General features: G+C 40.4%; 2 protein-coding genes and 1 pseudogene across 2 annotated transcripts; 2 read left to right on the forward strand and 1 right to left on the reverse strand.

Annotated features, from left to right (window-relative positions):
* The first annotated feature begins 834 nt into the window (after positions 1-834).
* Cntd1 (cyclin N-terminal domain containing 1) lies at positions 835-6,073 on the forward strand. Its single transcript, XM_046446594.2, has 6 exons — positions 835-954; positions 1,366-1,540; positions 2,470-2,632; positions 3,101-3,245; positions 3,877-3,973; positions 4,565-6,073. Exons 2-6 carry the CDS (start codon positions 1,370-1,372, stop codon positions 4,733-4,735), a joined length of 747 nt encoding a protein of 248 aa, XP_046302550.2. The 5' UTR covers positions 835-954; positions 1,366-1,369; the 3' UTR covers positions 4,736-6,073.
* On the reverse strand, positions 5,551-18,449 carry Becn1 (beclin 1). The gene is made up of 12 exons (XM_046446595.2): positions 18,316-18,449; positions 17,928-18,056; positions 14,226-14,293; positions 12,892-12,950; positions 11,881-11,971; positions 11,638-11,774; positions 11,299-11,493; positions 10,077-10,223; positions 8,683-8,832; positions 7,657-7,717; positions 7,067-7,209; positions 5,551-6,346 (listed from the first exon to the last, which is right to left on the reverse strand). The coding sequence occupies exons 2-12, from the start codon at positions 18,052-18,054 to the stop codon at positions 6,178-6,180; spliced, it is 1,347 nt and encodes a 448-aa protein (XP_046302551.1). The 5' UTR covers positions 18,055-18,056; positions 18,316-18,449; the 3' UTR covers positions 5,551-6,177.
* LOC124094038 (exonuclease V-like) lies at positions 18,198-20,804 on the forward strand (annotated as a pseudogene).
* Positions 20,805-22,497: the final 1,693 nt, after the last annotated feature.

The following is a 22,497-nucleotide window of genomic DNA, read 5'->3' on the forward strand; positions in this document are numbered from 1 at the left end:
TTCTGGTCCCAAGCATTTCAGATAAGAGATACTCAATCTGTACTCTTTGGTCATCAAGGTTAAAAGTTCTTAGGTCTGTAGGAGATTTCTTTGCTTTTTGAAAATGGACATTTACCCTTGTTTTCACCTTCTAATGATATTGCAGCTAAATAGAATTATATTTGTGATGTTCTTTTAAAGAGTAACAGGCAGACTAAAATCTTGCCAAAGTGTCTTGGTCTTCTCACCTTCCCAATGATTCTTTCCCACTAAATTGAACTATGTGCTCTGATTTAGGGTATGTCTCTTTAAGACAAGTCACTCCACAGTAATAAGTTTGCTCCTGGGGAGAGGCTCAGCCACCATAGATTTACCCAACAAACTGGTGGTGGGGAGGTAGTGTCCAGCTGTAAGGTGAATCCTGTTTGTAAAGCAATGGGAGTTCTCCAGAGGGTGGTTACTAAACAAACAGTGTTATAAAGACAGCCCCAGGAGGGACCTTTCTGTTCCCTGCCAATATTCCACTGAAAACAGAATATAGAGGTTAGGGTTTTTATCTATCAGAGAATCTTCCTTGAAGCTGAGAGTTCCTAGCATGGTGTAACTGCTATATTTATGTGTAATTGGCCAAGGCCTTTATCAGCTGAGACCCACAAGAATGCTTTTGGGCCACTGAGGGCGCTTGTGAAGCCCATGACTGAGTCAGCCTCCTTTTCATGCCTCTGATCTGCCTTACTGGCAGCAAAGGAAATCAAGCTCTGCTTTGATTGTTTCTGTCTCATCTTTCTAACCTCTTGACCCTCTTCTCAGCCCCATCATGGCTTTTACACAACACCAAGAGTTCACAGAGTAGCTTTGGTTGCATTTTGTAAATGAGCTCTTCTTTCCTGTTTTGGCAGAGTTTATTTTTCTCCTGTCTGAACAATGGTGTTTGGAGAAATCTGTGAGCTACCAAGCTGTAGAAATCCTAGAAAGGTAAAACCCTGAGTCTTTGTGAGTGGTACTTCTCAGAATGGCTAATGTGCCTAAATCTTAAAAAAAAAAAAAATTCATCCAGAGGAGGCGGTGCATGCCTGTAATATCAGGAACTTGGGAGGCTGAGGCAGGAGGATGGCAAATTTGAGACTAGCCTCAGCAACTTGAGACTGTCTCAAAAAGCAGCTCAGTGGTAGAGCACTCCTAGGTTCAATCCTCAGTACTGAAAAACAAAACAGAAAAGTACTAGTTGCCCCTTACTCTTACATCCTCTCTCTTTTACTTGCAAGTATAAATTTCTTAGCCAGCACTTGATACCCGAAAAGTTAAAATATAGCATAGTTTGAAGCACAAACTCCCTTTAGTTTGTTTAAGTGTGGGTTCTCTCCTCTCCCTCTCCCTCCCTTGCAGGTTTATGGTTAAGCAGGCAGAGAACATCTGTAGGCAAGCCACAATCCAGCTGAGGGGTAATGAGAAGACAGAGTCTCAGAATTGGAGGGCTCTGAAAGAGCAGCTTTTCAATAAGTTTATCCTTCGCCTGGTGTCATGTGTTCAGCTGGCCAGCAAACTTTCCTTCCACTACAAAGTAAGGAGCTGGGGTAGCTTGTGGGCACTTGAGTGTTAGAAAGAAACCAGTTCATTGAAGGTGGCTCAGAAACCTACTCCTAGGCCAGGTGGTACTGCTCATGTGGAAATTCCAGAGTGTTAATTATGTTTCCTAAGCATACCTCCTAAACACACACACACACACACACACACACACACACTCACACCGAAGTAGTTATTAAATAACCTGAGGTTCTGTTCCCAAAGTATAATTACTGGACAGATGCCATCATTCATACAGGTCACCTTTCCTCTCCTTGGATTCAAGGACAGTTTGCATAAGATGCCTGATTTGCCAGCATACCTATCACCATTTAAGGAAAAGTATTACATTTAAACGGGATAAAATGTTACCACATGACTACTCAGTGCCTGTGCAGCAAAATGACATTAAATTTATTGAGTTTCTTCTATGGCCAGATGTTGCACTAGGTACCATGGCCACAACAGTAAATATATTATCTGTGTTCTCAAGGAATTTATTATCTAATAAGAAAAGACAAATATGCAAACAGGGTAAAAAGGTGCTATGATTAATATAAACAATAGAGGGTGAGACTACCTCATTGGCCTTGGAGAGTTAAGGAAGTGTATTTAGAGAATATGATTTCTTGAAGTAGGGGTGGGTGGCAGAAGAGTGAATCCCAAGAAAAGAGGGTTAGGGAGGGCAGTGAGAGAAGAAGGGGAGGGAAGAAAGTGAGATCTAGGTCCAGGAAGCAGTTTGGTAGATTTGGGAACAGCAAACATTCTGTGCAATAAGCATAGAGTTTAAGAGAGAATTACCAAGAGGGGAGACTAGTAATGAAGGCATGGGTTGGGCTGTGAAGAACTTAGTACAGTCTGCCAAGATAAGATGACCTATATCCTGACATCCTTCTCTCCCTCCCTGTTTTGTTCTTCTTTGCTCAGATAATCAGCAACATTACAGTCTTGAATTTCCTCCAGGCTCTGGGGTATCTATACACTAAAGAAGAACTGCTGGAGTCAGAGCTTGATGTTTTGAAGTCCCTGAACTTTCAAATCAATCTACCCACTCCCCTGGCATATGTAGAAATGCTCCTCGAGGTTTTAGGTACTTTGTTGTGTCAAGGAATGTGGGTTGGAGATTTCCATAGAAGGCAATAAAAATACGTGCCTGGGGTGTGGGAACAGCAGGCAGAACTTGCCAATGAGGAGCAGTAGGAAGCTGATATTGTCTCTAAATGACTGAAAAAGGTGTTCCCTCCAGCACCTGATAGGGGAAGGAGCCAGAAGTCTCAGAAACTGGTTTCTGTTTGGACTCGCTAGGTACTTTCTTATTGCAGGATCTAAGGGTTGATTTTATGGAGACATAAGATAGGAACAAATATACTGTAATTGTATGTATACTATAGATGGAGGTTCTCTACCTGTCCCTTTGTCCTTTACAACTGACTTGCTTATAGAATGTAGGAACCAGGAAGCACATTAGTAGCTAAACAGCTTTATGTCATAAGACAATGGTCAGTACAATTAGAGAACAACCACTTAATGCTTCCTACTCTGCTCACACTCCATCTAGGATACAATGGTTGTTTGGTCCCAGCGACACAGCTGCATGCAACCTGCCTGACCCTGCTTGACCTGGTCTATCTTCTACATGAACCCATATATGAAAGTTTGCTGAGGGCTTCAATTGAGAACTCTACGCCCAGTCAACTCCAAGGGTAAGCAACTTCTCTAGGGTTGGCTCCTTCCAGGAACAGGGAAAGGGGGATAGATCACAAGATTGTGGAGAATGGAATTACCCTAGTAAGGCATCTAGACCACTAAAAACCTACACAAGTTACTGGTTCTTATTAACTTTTTAAATGTTGCTTGGATGCAGATGACTGAACCCAATCAGGAAAACTCTAAAAGCTTTTACTTCTGGATTTAAATTACTTCAAGTAATTAACTTACTTTCTTAGGTTTTTCTTTATAGCTGCTTATAATTTTAGGTTAGTAGACTGTTTTTATAGTTACTTGGGGGGGAAACAGTCATACGGTTGCAACTTGAACAAAAGTTTTTGATTACTGTAAATTCGGGCTGCTCAAAGGCCTTACAGATACATTTGTTAGGGAGACAGATGGAACAATAAAAAGCCTTATCACTCAAAGACATGAGGGCATGTTTTAATGCCAATTGAGTTGGGGGAGGATAGGGGAGCAGGTCAATTAGCTATTACTTGACCATTTCCTTCCATGTCTCAAAACATCCAAGATGATCAATATAAGCAATTTATAGTTTAAGTTGCAAGATCAAGGATTTGGAAATTTCTTTCTAGCTCCAAAATTAATATGATTTTAATCACTCAGGGAAAAGTTTATTTCAGTAAAGGAAGACTTCATGCTGTTGGCAGTAGGAATCATTGCAGCAAGTGCTTTCATCCAAAACCATGAGTGTTGGAGCCAGGTATGCATCACTGAGCAGGACCAGCATGGTCAGAATTAATTTAATAGAAAGCATTTCTCTATCAGTTAAACAGAAGACAACCTACAAAAGATAGGTGCCAAGACCCAGAACTGGGGTGATTGAACAGGATTTGGGAGGGGAAAAACTAAGGCAGGATTGAAATATTTTCTCTAGTTTTCCCCTTATGAAATTGGAAATAGATGCTCAAATTTAGCATGTTCATTTCCCTTTAAAATTCTGACCCACTATTATGTTTAAAGTCTAATAAGTATATCCTCCCCCAAAAGAAATGTCAAAGCCTAAATATCCCCTTATATTCTCAAAACTTATCTCCAGTAGAGGGATATGTCCACCAGAAAATTTCCATGCCAACACTAGCAGGACAAAGGTATCCTAATGTAATTTGGCCACTGGCAAACACTGGAATCTGGACTCTTCCCCATAAGCTCAGAGAAATGAAAAAGTTTATATTTGGCTTAAGAGAACATCCCAAGCAGTGTGTGTGTGTGTTTGTATGCACATGAGCACGCACATGTGCACAAAACACATTGAGATTATTTAGTAATACAAAATCTGTCTCTATTTGTGAAGGTTGTGGAACATTTGCAGAGCATCACTGGTATTGCCTCGGAGAGCATTGCTGAGTTCTCTTATGCAATCCTGACTCACAGCGTGGGAGCCAACACTCCAGGGCGACAGCAGCCTGTTCCTCCCCACCTGGCAGCCAGAGCTCTGAAGGCTGCTGCTTCCTCTAACACATGATGCAGGCTGAATCCACCAAATATAAACAGCCTTCCATCACTGTACTCACCCCTCCCTTTGTTTACTTTCATACTCAGTGTACAAAAGTTCCAAGTCTCTTTTGAACTGTATTTTGTATTCCTTTTTTTTTTTTTTTTTTTGCATAATAGGGATTGAATGCAGGACCTTCTGTATGCTAGGCAAATGCTCCACTATTGAGCTATATTCCCAATACTTTTTATTTTCCATTTTGAAACAGGGTCTTGCTAAATTGCCCAGGTTGGTCTCAAATTTGGCAATCTTCCTGCTTCAGTCTTCCAAGTAGCTGGATTATGGTGAGTGCCACCACACCTGGCTGTTATTCCAAATTCATGCACATTTTCTTACATCAGAGAGTCAGGGTGGATAAGAATGTCCTTTTTGTCATATAAAACTAAAAGTGTCAAAGAGCTTGGAGGATATAGATTAGTGAAGTTGGTTCATTTTTATTTAAGAGTATATTCATAGCTTTTGACTTAATTTCATTAATCGGGACAATAAGACATAGAGATTAGCATAACTGGAGTCTCAAAACAGAGTATCTGGGTGACCTTGACTAAATATCAAGGAGACAGTGTTTATTTATTTCTACTTAGTTTAATGTCTCTCTCTGTTATCAAGGTCTACACAAACAGGGCTTTCTCTATAGCTATTTTCACTACTTTTTTTTTTTCTAAAACCATACCATCTCTAAACATGTTTCAAAAGAATTTCCACATACCTGCACTTGAATTCAATTCTCCCAGAATACAAAGTACTCTATTTTAGTTAAAGAAAAACTCAACAGTACACCTCTGGACAGTTATTAGACTATAGCAAAATTTTATTACAAATAAATTTCTCCATAATGTCTCAAACAGTATCAAACACCATTTCATAACGTTATTCTTAACACAGAGCAAAATAGGCATTCAGTACTTGAACTGAGTGAGAAGTGTTAAATTTCAAGCTTCTGATCACATCACATGGTGACCAGGCAAAGCTTAGATGTCATTTTCCCACGTTATCCAACTGTGTATTTCAAACATCTCATCCTCTCAGTGGAGACAAAAGCTTGTATTTCATATTTTAAGTGCAGGAAGTTGAGAGAGATAAAATCCAGTGAAAACACATCAGTCTCAGTTCAACTCAAAAAAAAAAAAAAAAAAGCAAACTTAAATTAGTTGTTTTTTCAGGGGATAAAGGGAAGAGAAGGCATGGGATTAGGAGCAAAATTGTGACAAGGGCTGGTAACTATACATGGCATGTTGTAGCTCTGGAAATTATCTGTCATATGATATTTTAAAATAAAGTGGCTTTTATCTCTTTTGGTATTGTAAACATGTGCTGTTTAATATTTTCCAAATTTAAAACTTTTTTTTTTTTTTGCAAGCAAAAACAAAATTTAAAGCCTTTAAGACAAGTATCCTAAGAAAACAAGAAAGTCATTTATTATAAAACTGTGAGGATACCCAAGCAAGACCCCACTTAAGATTCGTCAACATGAACTTGAGAGCTTTTGTCCACTGTTCCTCAGAGTTAAACTGGGTTTTGATGGAATAGGAGCCGCCACTGCCTCCTGTGTCTTCAATCTTGCCTTTTTCCACATCCATCCTGCAGATGGACACAGCAGAACTCATTAGTAACTGAGATCTGAGTTAAGTCAGTTCAAGCAAATGGACAGGGATTTGATCATGGGACCATTCACGTCATCTTATCTAATAAAGAACTCTTGGCGAGAAATGGTAGTGTATTTTGGATTTGCTTGAAAGCCAAAAATCAAGAAGGCTGTCACAAGAGCCTCATTGTCATTGTGGAGTATAGGGACAGGATACACACCCAAACACATGAGAAGCCAGAAGCAGGGGTAAGTGAGGGTTACAGTACTCTTCACTGTTTTCCTAGGCAATCCCTGAACTCATAAAGGGTGCAGGAAGCAAAAGAAAAAATGCTTTATTTCAGGGTGATAGGAGTGGCGTAAGCTTCCTCTCTTGAACTAGGGTTTCCACCTATTACAAGGCTCCTCCAAATCTGACCCAAAGCGTTCCTGTATATTTTCAAAGTTTTCAAGGAAAAAGCTTCCTGAAATCAGGCTTGAGATTTGTGCCAAGAAAATCTCCAAAAACCACCAAAAACAACATTATATTACTATAAGACCAGGTGTCACACTATCTTGCTTGCAGTATTGGATCCGTCTTGCCCATCAGTATCACGTGCTTCCACACCATGTTTTGCTTTCCCCCATCTGTGTGTTTTCCCCTCTGTTCTGACTGTCCCTCAATTCTGTTCTGCTGGGTCCTACTACAAGCTCATTCGGTACTGGGGGATACTGACCTGTAAGGAAGACAAAATCGTGTTTCACCTTTCTCCACCTCTTCTTTGAATTGCTGCACACAGTCCAGGAAAGCCACCATTGCATGGTCAAACTTGTTGTCCCAGAAAAACCGCAAACCCCCAGAACAATATAATGGCAGCTCCTGTCCAAGAAAAGAAAACTGGATGGAAGCCAAGAAAGGCCACCAGAGATTGTTCTAAGTCCTATCAATCTTTCAAGTCATATTCTGTCTGTATCCACTGGCAACAAGTTCGGGGCTGGGCTGTATCTTCCATAACCTTGAACAAATACAATTAACAAGGCACCTAGAACTACTTTCCCATCAGTGGAAATGTACTTTACCTCACAGTGACTCCTTCTCCATCCTAGTACATACATTCTCCTCTGATCTGCCCAAATTCCTTCTCAACAAGTTCTAAAAACCTAATTTTTCTCTATAAGCCCCCAAAGAGCTAAGCCTGAACAAGACATTGACTCTTTGATTATCTCATTTTAAGAAAGAAACTGAATAATACCAATATCAAACTAAACCACTTAGTTAGGAGGAACAGGAACTCTATTCCAGTGAAAAAGGGGCCTCCCATAGTACCTTAGATTTGTCTGTCAGAGACTCCAGATATGAATGATTTCCATAGGGAACAAGTCGATACCTAAAATCAAGATGCAGACAGAGATGGATACAGGACTCCTAAAGAGTAATGAGAAATTGTAGATTTTTGATCTGCATCCTACCCAAGGACTCTTTTATTATTCCCAACCCTCTCTCCAAGCTGCCCATAGATCCATGTTTAAAAGATTTTGTTTACTGAAAAAATTAATATATGTTTTAGTTTAGAATTTAGAAAAAACTGAGCTAGTTTCAGTGGCACATGCTTGTAATCCAAGCTACTCAGGAGGCTTAGGCAGGATGATTGCAAGTTAGTGAGATTCTGCTTCAAATTAAAAAATAAAGGGACTGGGATTGTGGCTCAGCGATAGAGCACTCGCCTAGCATGGGCGGGATCCGGGTTCGATCCTCAGCACCACATAAAAATAAAGGCATTGTGTGTGTCCATCTACACCTAAAAAATAAATATATAAAAAAAAAAATAAATTTTAAAAATAAAATAAAATAAAAAGGGGGGCTGGGGTTGTGGCTCAGTGATGGAGCACCTGCCTGGCATGTGTGAGACACTAGGTTTAATCCACATAAAAATGAATAAATAAAACAAAGGTACTGTGTCCATCTGTAACTAAAAAATATTTTTAAAAATAAAAAGTGCTGGAGCTGTAACTCAGTGATAGAGCACTTGCCAAGCATGAATGAGACCCTGGGTTCAATCCCCAGTACCGTAAAACAACAAAAACCCCTGAAACTTAGTGTCTTGAGGGACACTAAGGTTCTGGAGACTACAAGTTGGGGACCACTACTCCCATCATATAGCTTAATGACTGCTCTATCAGTGGAACGAGCCCTGTGATAAAGGAAGAACCTCATGGAGACAGAGCCTCCACCTACAGAAAATTCTCAGTCTGCTGGCAGCAAGGGCTCCTGCCACAGTAGAGAGAAGTAGCAGGTGGGAGATACAGATTATGTCAAAGATACACCACACCCCAAGGAAGGACTGTTTCTTACCTCTGAAATTTCAGACCCATCTTATTGGCCAGGGCGTGAAGCAGCAACACTGTCTGACCCCAAGCAGCATTAATCTCATTCCATTCCACAGGAACACTGGGCAGACGACCCAGTCTGAAGTTATTAATTGTGCCAAATTGTCCACTGTGCCTGTAGAGGAAGGCAGAAAGGTAGAAGGAAAATACAGGGATTAATAAAACGTCAGATATTTCCCACTCTCACTCCCAAATCAGCATAAATTTCTCTCCCTATCTTTAGATTCATGTATCCAACCTCTACTTGGCCTTTTAAATACATGCCCAAAACCTGAGTCATCAACTTTCTCCTAGCTTCACAGATGCCAAAGCAAAAACCTGGGTGTCACCACTGAATGCTCTCTCTCAGCTCCCTCCCAGCAAAACCCATCAAGTTCTGTTGATTTTAACTCCTCAATCTCTTAAATCTGTCCACTTATCTCCAACTCAACTGCTCTTATGTCTTCTTCTCTCCAACCACTGTTTTCCTGTCTAGATTCCTACTGACAAATTTCCTTAACCTACTTCTCCCAAGTCATTTCTCACGTAGTAGGTAAGGCTCTCCTTACAAATAAAAATTCAATGATGTCAGTTCCTCATCTAAAATGCTTCAATTATTCCTTCTGTCTTTTGGATCAAGTGCAAACCCCTTAATGAGGTCTACAAGATCCTTTAGGAAATGGTAACTCTCTAATTTCATATCCAATCACTCACCCCTTTACATTCAATCTTCAGTCACAATAAGCTTCTTTCATTTCTCTGAATTTACCATGCCCTCATTCCTATTTTTTTTGCACCTGATGTTCTCTCTGCCAGGAACAACTCCCCCTCTGCAGACATCTTCTTCACCTCTCAGCTAAACCATTAACCTCTAGGGGGAATTTTCATGCTGCCTCCCTGAATTGGGTAAAGTTCCCACAGCACCTTTCTTATACTGTACTATCCTTGCCTACTATTTATCCATCCCTTCCACCAGATTATAAGTAACCTGAAGGTAGACTGCATATTGTCTGCTGTGGCCTTTCTGGTACAGCCCCTACAAAAGGTAGGCACGCCAACAGTTACTAGCTAAGTGGATAAAACATGAAATGAATACATGAAAGACCTTGGGGTAAGAAATTACCAGGAAGCTGACCAGGTTCTCACTTGGTGGCTGGAAGACTCAGATCCTTCCCTTTCCTTGGATGAGAGGATATCACCAAGCTCTAGAATTCTAAGCCCTTGATTGTGCCTATCCCATCACAAGGAATGACAGAAACTTAGATGGGGTGAAAATGATCTACAGTCTCTCTTTTAGGGGAGACAGACACCATGACTTAGTAGTCAACAGCTAAGGTCCACGTTGGCAGTGCTGCCCAGACATGTCTCCAGCCTCATTACCAGATATGGAAGGTTGCATTAAAGACATTGGTTTTCTTCAGCTTGTCCAGCTGCATCTGGGCATACCGCATCTGATTTTCTACACTCTTCAGCTCATCATCCAGCTCTAGCTGTTGTCGTTTAAATTCACTATATTCTCTCTGATACCTGTAAGAGCAAAGGGGGCCATTGAAGACTGTTAGTTTGGGGACTGATTTCTCTCCAATCACACCTCTGAACAACTTATTCTAATGATTACAGTTACATTTAGTTACAGCATTTTCTATATTTGGCATAGATCCCTCTCAGAGGAACATACATGCCTTTACCTAGGAGGAAAAAAATGTCTCAAATTCCAGCTGGCCCATATGTGTAAAGGTGGAGGAAAAAAGACTCTTCTGAACTAGACCAAAAAACTCTGATATTTCCAATCTTTTTCAAAAGTGAGGTGAATGCATTAAGATGGGCTTCTCTCATGAATTGGCAATAATTGGCCCCTATAACTTCACTTCTACACTTATTATCCTTTAAGTAGTTAGTATATACCATTTCCAGTGCAACTTTTATATCACTGTGAAAAATTGACCTTTTTTCTCTTTCCTTCATTTCCCCAAATTTAGTGCAGACACTGTTATGTCCTCCACTCAACAGAGGGTTCTCTCAGGTCAAGAACATCCATGAGCCAGGCATGGTGGCACATGCCTGTAATCCTAGCTACTTGGAGGCTTAGACAGGAGATCAAGTTGAAAGCCAATCTCAGCAACATAGCAAGATCCTTCCTCAAAACAGAATTTAAAGGGCTGGGGGTGTAGCTCAATGGTAGAGCACCCCTGGGTTCAAGCCCCAGTACCACAAAAAACAAAACAAAAAAAACAACACCCATGAAACTTTTGCTCTGGGAGGAACCAAATGTAGGCTAACAGGCTCATCTTTCCAGATGATGGCTGCAAAGTATATTATCCAAATAGGCCCATTCTCTCCAGGACAGAACCAAAACCAGTGTTCTGGTGCTGGCACCCTCTAACCAACACCTTTTCACTTGATCATGCTGACTCTTCATATACAACCTTCCAAACAATCCTCTAGAAACAGGGCCTGGAAACAACATGCAGGATCTGGAGCAGACATGCTGCCAAATGACAGCCAACTACAGTTTACAAAACTAATCAGACACATTCAGCTGGGAACCCTTCCCTCTCCTGGTGCCTGGAGGGCAGGAAGACAGAAGAGGGTGAGCACTCACTGAGCTTCCTCCTGATCCAGTCTCTCAGCCTCAGCCTGGACCTTCTCCAGATTTTCTGCCACTACCTTGCGGTTCTTTTCCACATCTTCCAACTCCTGGATCAGTCTTTCCTCCTCTAGTGCCAGCTCCTTCAGCTCTCTCTGTAGTTGTTCACTGTCATCCTCATTCATTTGTTCTAGGATTTCCAGACAGCATCTGCCGAGGATGCAGGCAGAATATACTTACCAAAGGAACCTGTTGTTCTGTGTGTTCCAAGTGCAGCAGAGGTCTTGGCTAAGGGATAAATAGCCTTCCAGACCCAGGTCTTAGTTGCTGGGCCCTAGCTCTGGAGACACTCACTTGTAGTTCTGACACTCATTTTCAGTAACATTGAGCTGAGTATCCAGCTGGTCTAAAAGAGTATCCGTGCATTCTTCACACAGTGGGTGATCCACATCTGTCTGGCCCGACATGATGTCAAAAAGGTCCCCAGTGACCTAGAAGTGTTGGAGAGGTGGGGTAGGGTCTCCTCTATAATACCTGCCCAGCCACACCCTCTACCAATTGGTTCAACTGCTTGACATTGGAATGAGGCCGACTTGCCTTTAGTCTTCGGCTGAGATTCTCCATAGTGCCGCCATCAGATGCCTCCCCGATCAGAGTGAAGCTGTTAGCACTTTCTGTAGACATCATCCTGCAGACAGCCCCCCGCCCATGGGCCACATGAGGGAGCAGAGAGGTCTCCTCCACCTACTGTGCTGCCAGTGGCAGAGACTCTCAAGCACCAGGTGAGGGGCCTCAAGGCACACATCCATTCCTAGCCTCACCTCCCAAGGGCACCTCTCTCCCAATATAAAGTCATATTGGTCTTCCACAGCAAAAGGTTGGCCTGGATGGACTAAGGAAGGAGAGGGAGCACCAAAAACTGATATATGGCCAGGCATGGTGGTGCACGCCTGTAATCCCAGTGACTCAGGAGGCTGAGGCAGGAGGATCACAAGTTTGAGGCCAGCCTCAGCAACTTAGCAAGGCCCTAAGCAACTTAGTGAGACCCTGTCTCAATAAATAAATAAACAAACAAACAAACAAATAAATAAATAAATAAAAATAAAAGAGCTGGGGATGCAGCTCAGTGGTAAAGTGTCCTTGGGTTAAATCCCCAATATCAAAACCAAAAAAAAAAAAAAAAAAAAACAAACCCCCAAAACCCAACAATAAACTGACATGTGTCTATAGTAAAAATGGAAGGAGAATTAAGAATGACTATTTTTTTTTAATATTACACTCATTGTCATCAACCTTTAACTTGCTGTATTAATGAGAACTAAGGATCTGAATATCTGACCACATTTGCTATTTTCAAACTTCTCAAGAGCCCAATCGCTCCTTCAATATTTCTCAATTCTTCACATTTAAGCTACTATCCCTTCCCACTGTGTGAATGGCTTCATGAAAAACTTAATACTAGGCCAGGAATAAGGGAGTACATTTTTTTCTAGAAGACCCAACAGGCTGGGTGATGATTTGTCTACATCACCTAGCCCCAGGTCTCAATTTCTGCCTTTAATTAAAATTTGACTAGCAAGGAACGAGGGGCCAAGGAGTAGTAGGCACCTGGCAGGGGGGATGAATCTGCGAGAGACACCATCCTGGCGAGTTTCAATAAATGGCTCCTGGGAAAGAAACAGGTGGGCATTAGAGTTCTGGAAACTTAGAGATGGAGTCTATTTCCCAAATAGCCTCTGAACTACTTGGTTTCACCCTTGATTGATAACCACAAGACTTAAGAAAAACCACAAAACTTAAGAAATGGCTACTATCTATCTAATCCTTATATTTATGAACTATGAAAGGAAAACAAGCCCCATGTCCATTTGACAGCTTTTGTGTGTTGGGGGGGGGCAGCATTTTCTAGCTATGCTATACTTTATTTATGGTTAATTTTGCATTTTCTCAACACTTATCAATCAGGGGTAGGGGAGAAAATGCCCTAAATCATGGTACAAGGAAAAAGCCAGATCTGACTGCAATGAAATTTCTCAGCAAAGACAAAGTGGATAATTTATATATTCATACCACTTATGTGATCAAAATCTTATATGACATCTGCTAACTTCAACTGCCAGTCCCATGTGCCTCTTTGCTGAAAGCTTTATCTGTCCCCTTCCTGCCCCTGCACTGTCTGCAAAAGGTCTTAGCCAGAATCAAAATCCTTCATCCCACCTGAGGTCAGCCTGCCCTCACACACTGGTAACAGTGGGTGGACACTACAGCCCTCTTGTTACTCAGGCAGGATAAGTCTCAGATATGTGTTTAACACCATCTCACAGGATGGAATTCAAAGTACCCACAGGTGTTACTGGCTTGACCATATCCCCTTCCTTGGTTTCTTTTACTTCCCATTTCACATCCTTGCTTCCTACCAGAGTTTCCTGGGATCTGCCTCCAAATAAATGACTTGTACTTAAAAAAAAAAAAAAATCTCATAACATCTGCCTTTGGCAATGCAAATTATCACCAGCACTGTCAGAGTTTAAAAATTAAATATTCTCTAACACTGATAATCCTTTCTGTCTAGGGTAATCATATAATTCACTGTCTAAACCAAGGTACCTTTATGAATGGGAGAAGTAGATGTGAAAAACTAACTAGAACAACAGACGCAAACCAGGAATGCCCTGGAATGACCTATATATCACCTTAGTAACTTTTAATCCTACTTTTTAATGGATGCTTTATTCAGTAACCCTATGACCTTAGGAGTACTTTGATACCTTCAATGATCTGCAGTGGCCTAATCATGTATATCATCTCTTGTTAACCCTCAAAGTCTGGGAGCTCTTATAGCACAAGTACCCTGCAGGAATCCAGCCTGTACTTTCATATCAAATCTCCCACTAAGCATATTTATTGTATGAGGAAGACAGGGGAGAAGGCACATCTGTTACCTCTCCTGAGTTAGCCTCTTCCTCCTGGGTGTCTCCTGGTTTTGCCTGGGCTGTGGCAAGTAATGGAGCTAAGAACAAGGAAAATTCTGAGTCAGAAACGTCTTATCAAAGCTGGAGGGATTAGGGAAGTATGGGCAAAGAATCTAAAATATCCTCATCATTACCCCCACCCTTAATTTTTTTCTTAAAGTTACTATTTACACACAGAAGAATGTCTTTCCCCATCTCCTCATTAAATCAGATCAAAGAAATGTTAAAATTTTAAAGGGTAATGGGTATCATGATTATTTTTTAAAAAGAGTCCTTATTTTTCAAAAATACTTACAGAAATATGTATAACTTTTGTATGTTAGGAATATGCTTCAAGATAATTCAAGGTGGGGAGGAATGGATGGGGCTGTAGATGAAACATGATTAAATATGTGTTGACAATTGTTGAAACTAGGTGATGGATACATAGCAATTTGAAATTTTCTATCATAAAAGTTAACATCCTTGCTGCCTGCAGTGACACACACCTATAATCCCAGTAACTTGGGAGGTTGAGGCAAGAGAACTGTAAGTTTGAGGCCAGCCTCAGCAAATTATCAAGGTCCTCAGCAACTCAGTGAGATCCTGTCTCAAAATAAAAAATAAAAAGAGCTGGGATGTGGCTCAGTGGTAGAAGGGGTAGAGCGTCCCTGGGTTCAATCCCCAGTACTGGAAAAAAAAAAAAAAGGTAATATTCCCTTTCCCCTAGAATAACCGGGAAAGAACAAAGGAACATGTGGGAACTTTCTGAGAAGATAAAATCTTTCCACATCGTAATGATCAGAATTACATAAGTGTATCCATTTGTAAAACATGTACAGCTAATATACACACAACAGAATCCTATTAAGTCATAAAAAAAGAATGAAATCCTATTATTTGTGACAACATGAAGGTAACTGGAGGACATTATGTTAAATGAAATAACCAGACACAGAAAGACAAATACTGCATGTTTTCACTTATATGTGGTATCTAAAAAATTTGATTCCATAGAAGTTGAGAGAAGAATGGTGGTTACTAGAGACTGGGGAAGAGTAGAGGGGAGGTAGCTGGAGAGATGAGGAAGGGTTAGCCAATAGGAACTAAGTTACAGTTAGATAGGAGAAATAAGTTCTGGGGTTCTATCACACAGTGCAGTGATGGTAGATAACAATAATGTACTTTATATCTCAAAAAAGTTAGAAGAAACAATTTTGAATATTTTTGCCACAAAAAATGATAAATATTGGACTGGGGTTGTGGCTCGGAGGTAGAGCACTTGCCTAGCATGTGTGAGGCACTGGGTTCAATCCTCAGCACTACACAAAAATAAAATAAAGGTACTGTGTCCACCTACAACTAAAAAATAAATGTTTAAAAAAACCTTAAAATTTGTTTCAACTCCTCCTGCAAATAAAAAGAAAAAACACCCTTAAAATAAAAAATAAATGTTTAAAAAAATGATAAACATTGATGAAGACAGACATGTTTTTCCTGATTTGAACATTACACTATACACACACACACACACACACTGAAACAACACATGGCACCACATAAATATATCAATTAAAAAATGTAAGTAAAGGGGGCTGGGGTTATGGCTCAGTGGTAGAGTGCTTTTGCCTAGCACACATGAGGCACTGGGTTCAATACTGAACACCACATAAAAATAAATAAAATAAATAAACAAACAAACAAAATAAAGGTATTTAAAAAAATGACACGTTTTGAAAAAAAAATGTAGGTAAAGGGCTGTAGCTCAGTGGTAGAGCGCTTGTCTAGCACATGTGAGGCTTGCCTAGCACTGGGTTCGATCCTTAGCACCATGTAAAAATAAATAAATAAAATAAAGGTATTATGTTCATCTATAACTAATAAATAAATAAATAAAAATGTAGATGCTGGAGGTGTAGCTCAGTGGTAAAACATACAATGCATTAGATCTGGGTTTGATCCCCATAATCAAAAAAACAATAGGGCTGGGGATATAGTTCAGTTCGTATAGTGCTTGCCTTGCATGAACAAGGCCCTGGATTCAATTCCCAGCAACACACACACACACACACTCACACACATACACACACAAAAAAAACCAACAACAATAAAAAACACCAAAATAAAACAACCAGGCTTGGTGGTCCATGTTTATAAATCCAGCTACTTGGGAGGAGGGAGGATAGGAAGACTGAGGCTAGTCTGCGTAATTTAATGAGACCTTGTCTCAAAATAAAATATTAAAAGGGCTAGGAAGCCAGGTATGATGGTACTCGCCTATAATACCAGTGATTTGGGAGGCTGAGGCAGATGGATTACAAATTCAAGGCCAGCTTGGAAACCTAGTGAGACTCTCAACAACTTAGTAAGAATCTGTCTCAAAATAAAAAATAAAAAGGACTGGGAATGTAGCTTAGTGGTCAAGTGCCTCTGGATTTAATCTCTAGTACCAAATTTTAAAAAGTTGGAGGGCTGAGGGTGAAATTCAGTGGTAATATGCTTGCCTAGCATGCTAGAAGTTTTCAGTAGAATCCTTAGTACCCAACATACTCTTACAAACACACAGAGCTAAGATTTGTACATTTCGACACACAATTAAACTTTTAAAAAGTGTTAAAAACATATTAAGAGACAGATGGGAGGTGAGAGGAGGTATAGATCAGGATCCAGTGTCTCAAGCCTGTAGTTACTGAGACTCAGCTCCTCAGCTCCTCCTAGGCTGAGGGAGGAAGATCACAAGATTGAGCCCAGTCAGGAAAACTTGGCAAAATAGAGAAATGAGGTAATAATAATATCTAACATTTATTGAGTACTACTTGCTTTGCATATTCCTAAGTACTTATGTGCTTTGTCATGTATGATCTTTACAACTAACTTATGAGGCTGTTTTACATTTTAAAGATAAAAAAAAGCCCAAGGTTTAGAGAGGTAAAATAACTTGCAAAGTCAGGCACAGTGGCACATGCCTGTAATCCCAAATTGGGGAAGTTGAGGACTGCAAGTTACAAGCCAGCCTAGATAATTTACTGAGACCCTCTTAAAAGAAAAAGGGCTGGAGATGTAGCTCAGTGGTAAAGTGCCTCTGGGTTCAATCTCCAGTACTAGTGGAAAAAAACCTGCAACAGAGTCTTTCAGTGCATGACAGCCAGGATTGAAACACAAGCAGTTTGACTCCGGGCCCATGAGCTTAAACTGCCTATTAAGTCTCCTCTAACTTCATCTCGCTTTTTGGGACTTTGAGTCTCTATTTATCCACTTACCAGGTGTTGGACTTCGGGGAAGTCACTTTAACCTCTCTAAGCCTCAGTTCTTCACCTGTAAAATGATGCAATGATGGTACTTCTCCACAGGGTTGCAGAAGGGAATAAGTGAAGCAATACATGTAATGCACTAGATGTAGAGTAAGTACTCAACAAATGCCATTTATTATTATATATACATATTCCTTTACTCTGAGACAGCAGGAGCAGAAAAATAAGGACCTTTGTTTTGTTTCAGAAAGCACACAACGTCAGAACTCTTTTATGTTCCCGATGAGAAAACAGGGAGCCAGAGAGATGAGAGATGATGTGACTTTCCTACATTCACGTGGCGAGACTAAGGCAGTCTACAGATTGTCACCACAAGACCTATGTCTCCAAAGCTGCCCACTTTTCACGTTCTTGACCACCCTCTTTCCACGGTCTTGCTGACCTGTGAGCTCTTGGATGGTAACACGGTCCAGGATCTTGAAGCTCGTGTCCAGTTTCAGAGGCTGGCTGCAGCGCTGGCACACGAAGCTCACCTGCATGGTGCTGCTAGACGTCTTAGATCCCTCCATCCCTGCGGCGGTGGAGAGGAGATTGTTGTTAAGGCAGAATCGGCGCCCTTGAACCTCCAGCCCGGGGCTACCCTCAGCTTTGGTGACGGTGATGAGGGGGTAAAATCCTGGTCCGCGCCGTTCTCTGAGGAGCGGTATATCAAATGGACCTGCTTCTGGGGCAGCCTGGCAAAGGCAATTTAGAGGCCAGGATCAGGAAAGAGGCCGTAAGGGTTCTCAGGCTCCTCTCTAAGGTCCCAGGTCATGCTCACAGCTCTTCACCTCGGGACCCGGAGCCTGCCGCCCAGGTCTGCTCTACCGCGGGGGCACAGTAGCATCGGATCCCGTCCGGAGCGAGGCCTCCTGAACTCCCATCGCCCAGTCTGCAGCTACTTCCTGGTCCGCCAGCAGAAGACTTCCGCTAGAGACCGGATGTGACGCCAGGACCGTGGAAGGTCCTGGTTCGCAGACTTACCCTCTCGGCTGCGGCCTCCAGAGGCTGAGCCGGGAAGAGCAGCCGGCATAGGCAGGTGTAACTAGGATGCAGGGGAAGGGAAACCCTGGGTTGAAGAGAATGAGGAGGGTCTACTGTTTTCTCATTCTATTCTCTAAAGATTTGTCACTCCCACGTTCATTCAAACAAAACAGAAAAATTAAAATATTTTGTCTTGGTGCAGGAATAGATGGATCAATGAGTTCAAATTTAGATCAAATATATGGAGAATTATGTGATAAAAGTGGTATTTAGAATCAGTGAGGAATGAACTATTTAATAAATGAGTGGAGTTGTACTAGTAGCCAAGTGACGGGACATGCCTGGATCCGGCCGATTGGAAACCATTGCTTGCCCATGCAGGAAATAAGCAATGTCTTCCTGTTTGATAGAATTGCATGAAATTAATGCAACTTTTAATTAATGCAATTGCATGAAATTGATGTAACCTTTCACATAGTTAGCTTATTTCTTATGCGGGCCTGTGGCCAAGTCTGGCCAGTTGGGATCCAGGCAGGATCTGAATCTTCTATTGTACTGTTTACACCAAAATAAATTTCAAGTTTACTACAAATTTTAATGAAGAATAAATATTTGGGGTTGGGGGTGTAGCTCAGTGATAGAGTTTGTGCTTTGTAGCATGCAGGAGGTCCTGAGTTCAATCCCAGCATCACTTACAATTATAAAAAAAAAAACAGAAGGAAAAAAGGAAAGAAAGAAAAAGTTTAAAGGCATCAAGTGAAAGCATGAGTGGAAAAAATATATATATAAAATCTTGGAATAGGAAAGGTCTGTTTAAGCATGGTATGAAATCAGAATCCAAAAAGGAAAATATTTATTTCACTCCTTGAAAATTAAGAGTTGACCAACTATCTGAGGCATTGTAAACAAAATTTATGGAAGAAAAATGTGAAAAATAGTTGGAGCTTATAAGATAGAAGGTGATTTTCCCTAATATCCAGAACTCTGATCTATCAATTAAAATACCAATAAAAGCAACTCATAGAAATACAAATGTTTGATTAAAAATATATCTCATTTCACTTTTAACTAAATTGATGAAAATTAAATTATAGGTGAGCTAACATTTCTAATGAGATTGGTAAAGACTAAACCAGTTGATAACATCTAGTGTGGATGACAGATTGAGGAACTCTTGAATAATATTGACTAGGAGTGTAAATTAGTGTAATCTTTTTGGAGATCAATTTGGGAATATTTATTGAAATTTTGTTCATAGTCTTTGACTCACAAAATCTCTTTCTAGGAATTTTTTATAATGAATAGATGAGTGCCCAAATATATATAATTGTCCCTCAGTGTTGCAGGGAATTGATTCCAATATCCCCTTCACATACCAAAATCTATGGATGCTCAAGTCCCTTATATAACATGGCATAGTATTTGCTTATAATCTATGCACATCCCCCTGTATTTGTTAAATCATCTCTAGAATACTTACAATAACTAATACAAGTAAGTGCTATGTAAACAGTTGTTATACTAGATAGTGAATAGTGATAAGGGAAAAGTCTGTATATGTTCAGTACAGGTGCAATTGAAAAAATATTTTAAGTCAGTGGTTGGTGGACTCCTAAGTTGAAGGGCTGACTCATTATATAAGAAATTTCACTACTGAATGTCCTTCAGTAATAAGGAATTGTTCAAACAAATTATGGAATTATTAATTCAGTAGAAACTATGCAGCCATTATACAGCCAAAGGGGAACTGGATCTGGCTGAACTCAAGACATGTAAGCGCCCCATACTCCCTCTAGAAGCTCAGAAATAAGAAAGACTGTTTTCAAGTTAGGCTATACAAATTTATCTTTGATGCATGGTGCAAGGGAAAGTAACCCCTGAGATCCTAATCCACCACACAAAATTGTGTCCAGACAAGCCACTGGGGCCTTCAGTGCTGCTGCATGCCTGGCAGGGAGGCTTTTCTGTGAAGTCTTTGGGTGACCTCATGGAACTGGTCTTCTTGTCTCTCACACTATCTGACCTCCCAGTTATTGATATTCTAAAGATTGAATATATCCATCAAGAGACTGCCACTGCATCAGGTACAGAGATTGAAGCCTTTGAAGAGAAGGAGACAAGAGACAAGGTACAGCATTATATGGCTTACTGGATGGGCCACCGAGAGCTTCAAGGGGTTGATGTGGAAGAGGCTTGGAAGTGCCGTACATGCAACTATGCAGACATTTGTGAGTGGAGGAAGGGCAGTGGAGTGCTCAGCTCCACACTGGAACCTCAAGCCAAAAAAGCCAAATGAATAGTAAAAATGTTTTCCTGAAGAAAAGAGGACTGGCTTCTGAGCATGGCTTTCATGGATATTGTTCTTATTTTTTAATATTTCTACAACCTCTAATCACATTCAGTCCAGGACCAAGGTTCACAGCTGAGTAGGAGAGATCTGGAGTTACACTGTCTCTGAGCTTTGACAAGGATTGCCAAGAGTAAAGATGCTTATCATGGCTGGAGCAAAGGCAATACCTTCAGCAAGCATTGCTTTCCTAAGAAAACTCTTTAGGTTCTAATAAATCTTATTGTTTTCTCAAAGTTCTATATTTTACATTATAAAATAAATGGAAATGCTGTCCAAAAAAAGAAGAAGAAGGAGAAGAAACTATGTAGCCATTAAAAAGAATGAAGTAAACTTTTTTCTTTTTAATATTTATTTTTTGGTTAGACACAATACCTTTATTTTGTTTATTTATTTATTTTTATGTGGTGTTGAGGATCGAACCCAGGGCCTCACGCATGCTAGACGAGCGCTCTACCACTGAGCCACAACCCCAGCCCAAGAATGAAGTAAACTTATATGGAAAGAAGTCTATGAAATATTGTTTATTCACTCAATAAATTTATTAAGGGCTTACTATGTGCTAAGAACTGTTCTAGGCATTGAATATACAACAACTGACAACAGAAAACTATCAATACATTCAGAGCTTTGTCCTACTGGGAAAGAAGAACTACAAATATAGTATGTTGTCATATAATTAAAATTACTAAGAGCCAGGCGTGGTGACACATGCCTGTAATCCCAGCAACTGGGGAGGCTGAGAAGGAGGATTCCAAGTTCAAGGCCAGCCTCTGCAAATTAGCCAGGCCCTAAGCAACTTAGCAAGACTCTGTCTCAAAATAAAATAAAAAAGAAAATTACTAAGGAGAAAAATAACTAGGGAAAGGAGATTTAAGAATGTGTGTAGGTTGAGGCTGGCGTATGATTTTAGGAAGGTGTTCAAGGAAAGTCTCATGAAGAAAGAGATTTAAATGAAGACTCGAATACAATGAGGAAGAAATTCTGTATATATCTGAAGGAAGAGCATTCTAGGCTAAGAGAACAGCAAGAGCAAAGGCCCTAAGGACAAAGGGTGTCTGATTGAGGAATAGTGAGGAGACTGGTGTGGCTAGAGGATGAGCAAGGAGAGGAGAGAAAGGATATGGCTTTCTTTGCGAATGAGTCTGGGTCTCAACCAAAGGAACTTATTAAAATCACCCATTTTAACTGTAAAGTTTAATGATCTCTAATAACTTTACTGAGTTGTGCTACTATTACTAAAATCCAATTTTAGAATACTTCCTGACACTCTCTGGGAAATTTTAGGTAATCCTCATTCTTACTCCAGCCTGAGGCCACCTCTAATTTACTTTCTATCCCTATAAATTTGCCTTTTTCAGGGGCTGAGGCTGTAGCTCAGGTAAAGTGCTTGCCTCCTAAGTGGGAGGGAGGCACTGAGTTCAATCGTCAGCACCACATAAAAATAAATAAAGATACTGTGTGTTCATCTACAACTAAATAAACAGTTAAAAAATAAATAAATTTGCCTTTTTCAAACATTTCCTTGTAATGGAATCATATGATATATGGTCTTTTTGTCTGTCCTTTTCCACTTGTTTTGTGTGACAATTATGTTAATAAAAATAAATTTCCCTTTAACTTCCTTTAAATAGCTTTATTA

The sequence above is a fragment of the Marmota monax genome, unplaced genomic scaffold (assembly GCF_021218885.2).
Source record: "Marmota monax isolate L192 unplaced genomic scaffold, Marmota_monax_Labrador192_F-V1.1 WCK01_AAM20220418_F8-fsc00346, whole genome shotgun sequence".
NCBI classification, from domain to species: domain Eukaryota; kingdom Metazoa; phylum Chordata; class Mammalia; order Rodentia; family Sciuridae; genus Marmota; species Marmota monax.

What these genes read in the sequence shown, in the direction of transcription:
- Cntd1 (XM_046446594.2), top strand. Translation starts at nt 1,370, where the DNA reads ATGGTTAAGCAGGCAGAGAACATCTGTAGGCAAGCCACAATCCAGCTG. An exon ending in AACTTTCCTTCCACTACAAA is followed by an intron (nt 1,541 to 2,469) that starts GTAAGGAGCTGG and finishes TTCTTTGCTCAG; the next exon opens with ATAATCAGCAACATTACAGT. An exon ending in ACCATGAGTGTTGGAGCCAG is followed by an intron (nt 3,974 to 4,564) that starts GTATGCATCACT and finishes CTATTTGTGAAG; the next exon opens with GTTGTGGAACATTTGCAGAG.
- Becn1 (XM_046446595.2), bottom strand. Translation starts at nt 18,054, where the DNA reads ATGGAGGGATCTAAGACGTCTAGCAGCACCATGCAGGTGAGCTTCGTG. An exon ending in AATGAGTGTCAGAACTACAA is followed by an intron (nt 11,494 to 11,637) that starts GTGAGTGTCTCC and finishes CATCCTCGGCAG; the next exon opens with ATGCTGTCTGGAAATCCTAG. An exon ending in CTGGATCAGGAGGAAGCTCA is followed by an intron (nt 10,224 to 11,298) that starts GTGAGTGCTCAC and finishes TTGCTCTTACAG; the next exon opens with GTATCAGAGAGAATATAGTG.